We start from the raw sequence: 4400 nt of genomic DNA on the forward strand, positions 1-4400 counted from the left end.
GAATCCCAGGATTACATTAGCCCCTCCCAGGTTTTAGGCAGGCTTTTCCCTGGCAGCACTGAGAGCCATTCTCCCTGCGTGCTGCAGGACAGATTCCAGATCTGTAAGAGGCAGGTACTTTTCAGAAGAGCAAGAATAGAGAAAGCCAGGGAAAAAAAGAAAACCCACATAACAAATAAAACACGGAGATTCTGAAAACCACAGTGTTTATTGTTACAAATCAAGGTAAGCCAAGCTTCTTGCTCAGAGATATCTCAGCAGGGGAGTAAAAGAGACATTCCTTCCCTGGTTTTTATCATGGGAACTTCTGTGCAAATTGTTTGGGAAGTGCTTCCTTCCCCTTTAGAGCAAGGCAGGGCGCTCTGTTAATGTGGCACGGGTGGTCGAGGAGGTGCTGCAGGAGACAGCACCAGCCAGTCCAAGCAACAGGAGTGCACCTCACCCTCCAGTGGCTGTTTTCCTTGCTGGCTTGTTCCTGGTGTCCTCCTAAGAGGGCATTGTCTGTCCCATCGTCTTCCAGCTCTTGGAGACGAACAGGTCCCGGCTCTTGGCAATGGTCACCAAGAGACGTCCCACGTAGTACCCGTTCACCTGGCCCACACCATCATTCCTGCCCATGGACAGCAGGAATGTTAGTGACCCTGGAAAGAAAATATAGAGGCTTAAGTTAAGCAACTGCTGTCCAGATCCGCTGCATCCCTGTGGAACAGCTCTCGACACAGCTATGGTTAGTGTTTACATCAGTGCTTTATGATTGAGACCCATCGCCCAGCTAGGTTTTTGTATAGTTTGTTGTACAGTTGAAGAGGAGAAAGGCAAGCCATGTCCTTGTTCAAACAAGTGTGATGAATAGCAGACTCCCACCAGTGGATTTTTCAGGAAGACATTGGGGAAGAAAGGACACGTTGTGTCAGTAGACTGGCACAGGTAATAGGCAGCTACAGTCTTTGGCAAGGACTAAGATGAAGTCTGAGCTATCAACTGACATAGTCAGCCCCAGCTGTGATCAGTGTCCTCTAATCAGTGTCCTATGCAAGTTGAACAGCTGTTCCTTGCAGCAAAGCAGCCCAACACCTAAGGCCAGGAGCTAGGAGATGACCTTACCTGGCTCGTAGGTTTTAAGAGGCTTCTGTGTGAGGCTGTTGATGATGTTTGTCACCACGATGTCGGCGTGGAGCCCGGCATGGTAGGCCATCTTGGGCTCTTTGAGATCTGCACAGTCCCCAATGGCGTAGATGTTCTCATAGCCTTCCACCTGGAGGTGCTTGTTCACTTTCAAAGCACCATTACTTGCCATTTTGTCACCTGTTTTGCCAAACAGCAGGTTTTTATAAGCAGCTTTGTGTTGCTTCTTGTGGCCCAAGACTCCAAAATGCTGCTGATGTTATTGACACAAAGTAAGGAGCTGGCTTTTCACCCTCTTTTCTATGTGTCAGGGAAGAGATGCTTTTTGCCTTGCTGTGGTTAATCACTGCAGTCTCATGCAGTGCATCATCCTTTGATATTTCAGTAGAATATCCCCTGCAGGTCGTATACAGTTCATTCCTAACCTCACACCCCTCAAGCACAAGACACTGAAGAGCTGTGCTGGTTCCCCCACCCAGTGGGGTTTTTTTCACTTACCAAATGCAGCAGCATACGCTGAAGAGTTAATCTTTATCCCCGTGCACAGCACCACCATGTCAGCAACCACCTCGGTGCCCTTTTCTGTCCTCACCACCATGTCCTTCTGGAACTGGTTTGGCGTGAGGTTTTCCACATCCCTGACCCTTTCACCTGTTGCAACAGAGAGCCCTGGGTCACAAACCTTTGCTAAGCTGCCGTTTCCAGCTAGCCCAGAGGAACAGGAATTCAAGGGAGCCACACTTTGTCAGAAAGAGGACATCAGGAGATGCTTTGGCTAAAGGAAGAGCAGCCCATAGATCCTCAGAGGCATTGTTAAGTACGTACTTAGCAGGAGCCGCACTCCTTTCCTGAGGAGAATCTCCTTGACCTCCTGACGGACGCTGGCGAGCAGCTCCACATCAGCCAGGGCAGGTTTGGAGTGCATGAGGATGACCTGTTGGGGACAGAACAGCAAACGGGGACACAGGAGTGGGACAGGACTCACTGCATGCCATGTGGGAGCAGCTGTAGCTGGCTTCCCTCTCCCTGCAAGGAGAGTGAGCCAAGGAGAGGCTTTTAGTGCCAGTTGCTGCTGGTGGCAGGCCATAGGGTGCTCTCAGTAACTCCTGATGTGCAACCATCTTGGATACCTCCAGCAGCACCATCACAGAACAGTCTCAGAGAACAGGATGACGTTCTTTGTAACAGAGATGCTCCTACCTCTTTGGCTGGGTACTCTGTTTTGATCTCAGCAGCCATCTCAGCTCCAGCAGAACCACCTCCCACTACCAGGATGCGCCCAGATTTCTCAACCTTGAAGAGGCAACTCGTGTTACAATAGAACTGCAAAAGGTCTGATGCCTTCAGTCACTCCCTGAACGTTCTGAGGCACAGCACAGGCCCAACAGCAACAAACCACTTAGTTCGTTAAGAGGAAACAAAAAGGGAGAACCCTGTGCTCTCTTCCTGCCTGCACTGTAACACTGTTGGGCATTTCAGGTTTCCCCTTGTGCAGAATGCTAGACAGGCCTTGATGAGCTCCTTGTCCTGGCCTGTCCATATAGGCATTTTATTGTGGCCTCTTGTTCTAGGACACAGATGGCTACAGATATCCATAGTGCTGCCTGGGACAGGTAGGCTGAACAAAGGCAGGCAGCACCTACTAGGAAATAAGTTGATTCCTCACCTCTTTAACCATGTCTTCATAGGTCTGGATGGCGCTTTCCATGTCAATAACTTTGTTGAACTTGCCAGGGAAGGGCCCATCACTGCCTGTTGCAAGAATGAGATGGGAGTAGTGAAGCTCCTGGGAGGGCAGAAAGTGGAATGGGATGTTAGACCTCTTGAAAACGGAGCCTAGGACACAGTGGTTGCCTCCTAGGCTCTAGTCACTCATTGCCTCTTCTCCAGCTCTTCCTGGTAACTAGGAAAGTGCTTGTTATTGTCAGGAAGTGACTTTAGGAGGAGACCTGGTCCAGGTGACACCAAGAAACTGTCGTTCTCAGGGTCTGAGAGAAACACCATTCAGGTGAGCTGAGAGCTTTAAAGAAATTACCATAAGTTTACAGGGTAAAGTTATGTTTATTTTACACTTTATGTTTAACTTATGTGTTATTTATGCTGGATGGTCACAGCTGGCTCCAGAGCATAGCATCTCTCCTTCACCCTCTTCTGAACAGAGGTGGGATGCTCTGGCTGGAAAGAGTGACTGGAGCTGCTGCCCTTGTCTCTTCCTGCAGTTAAATAAGGGTCTGAGCTCCAGGGTTAATTGCTGAGCTCTAAATCCAGCTCTAAGAATAAAAGCTCGTCTGAGCAGGAGATGGGATGGGGTATTTACTGCACACCCACATCCCACACAGCTCTAGGCCACTCAGCTTGGCTGGAAGGGATGGTGCCATGCAGGGAATGACGGGGGCTGTTGCCCTGCTCCTCAGGATGGTGAAAACACCACCTGACTCTCTGCACTAGCAGGTGATCCCATAAGGCAGCCAGGTCATTGCAACACCCACCTCACCGTCACTGAGCAGGACTTGTTGCCTCCCAGGGTCTATGCCCACAACCTTGCCTTGTCGGAAGCTGTCCCCAAAGGTGATGGAGTAGGAGATGAAAGTCTTCTTGGCAAATCCTGTGGTAAGACGAGACAGCAGAGAAGAGCTCTCCCTCAGTGGAGGCTAAACCCCTCCTCCCTTCTGCCCTCATGCCATCCTTGCTCAGACAAAAGCCCAGCATATACCTGGGACCTTGGGCTGTGCTGTGTGCTATCTCTGCCCAGCAACGAGCTTCAGGACCTTGGCCTCCTGGTGATAAGATCAGCTCATCAGGTGATGCCCTTGCTTTGTCTCTACTCCCCATATCTCCTGTACTGGTTTGCCAGTAAGTCCTTCTGTGGTCTCAGGAATTTTGGGCTGGGTGTCAGAGGCTTTTTTCATGTTATCTGCCTCTCAGACCAAGTTTTTGCCATCCTTTTGATGCTTGTTCACAGCCTTAAACATGAGATTTTCCCCCTAAACCCCAGTGGCTGGAGAAATGGGGTTAGCCCAGCCTCCCAAGTGAGATTCCAGACAAGCCTGAGTAGCTCTCCAACATGATTTTATCATCCAGGGCCTCACTGCTGAGCTGCTCGACATCTCAAGGGCCAGATACAGAGAGTGATTCATTCAGCCCTTCCAGCTGCTGCTGCTTTTAGCTTAGTCACCTACTAAACTCTTGAAATAAACACAAAGGGATCGTCTGAATAGTTTTTGCCCAGTTTTCCCGGCGGATCTGCAATTAAGTTAACACAGACGGGCCGTGGG

The 4400-nt window shown here is 49.9% G+C and overlaps 1 protein-coding gene across 1 annotated transcript in view; it reads right to left on the minus strand.

The window, feature by feature from the left end:
- Positions 1–189: 189 nt before the first annotated feature.
- AIFM2 (apoptosis inducing factor mitochondria associated 2) overlaps positions 190–4400 on the minus strand; it is a 6540-nt gene continuing 2329 nt past the window's right edge. The window contains exons 2-8 of the mRNA XM_029962589.1: positions 3615–3761; positions 2792–2911; positions 2326–2418; positions 1951–2059; positions 1624–1776; positions 1105–1305; positions 190–641 (exon numbers count right to left, since the gene is read on the minus strand). Of these exons, the coding sequence (XP_029818449.1) occupies positions 487–641; positions 1105–1305; positions 1624–1776; positions 1951–2059; positions 2326–2418; positions 2792–2911; positions 3615–3761 (978 nt within the window). The 3' untranslated portion in view covers positions 190–486. The remainder of the gene's footprint in view (positions 642–1104; positions 1306–1623; positions 1777–1950; positions 2060–2325; positions 2419–2791; positions 2912–3614; positions 3762–4400) is intronic.

This window comes from Manacus vitellinus, unplaced genomic scaffold (genome assembly GCF_001715985.3).
Source record: "Manacus vitellinus isolate BGI_N305 unplaced genomic scaffold, ASM171598v3 scaffold_48_pilon, whole genome shotgun sequence".
Lineage (NCBI taxonomy): Eukaryota > Metazoa > Chordata > Aves > Passeriformes > Pipridae > Manacus > Manacus vitellinus.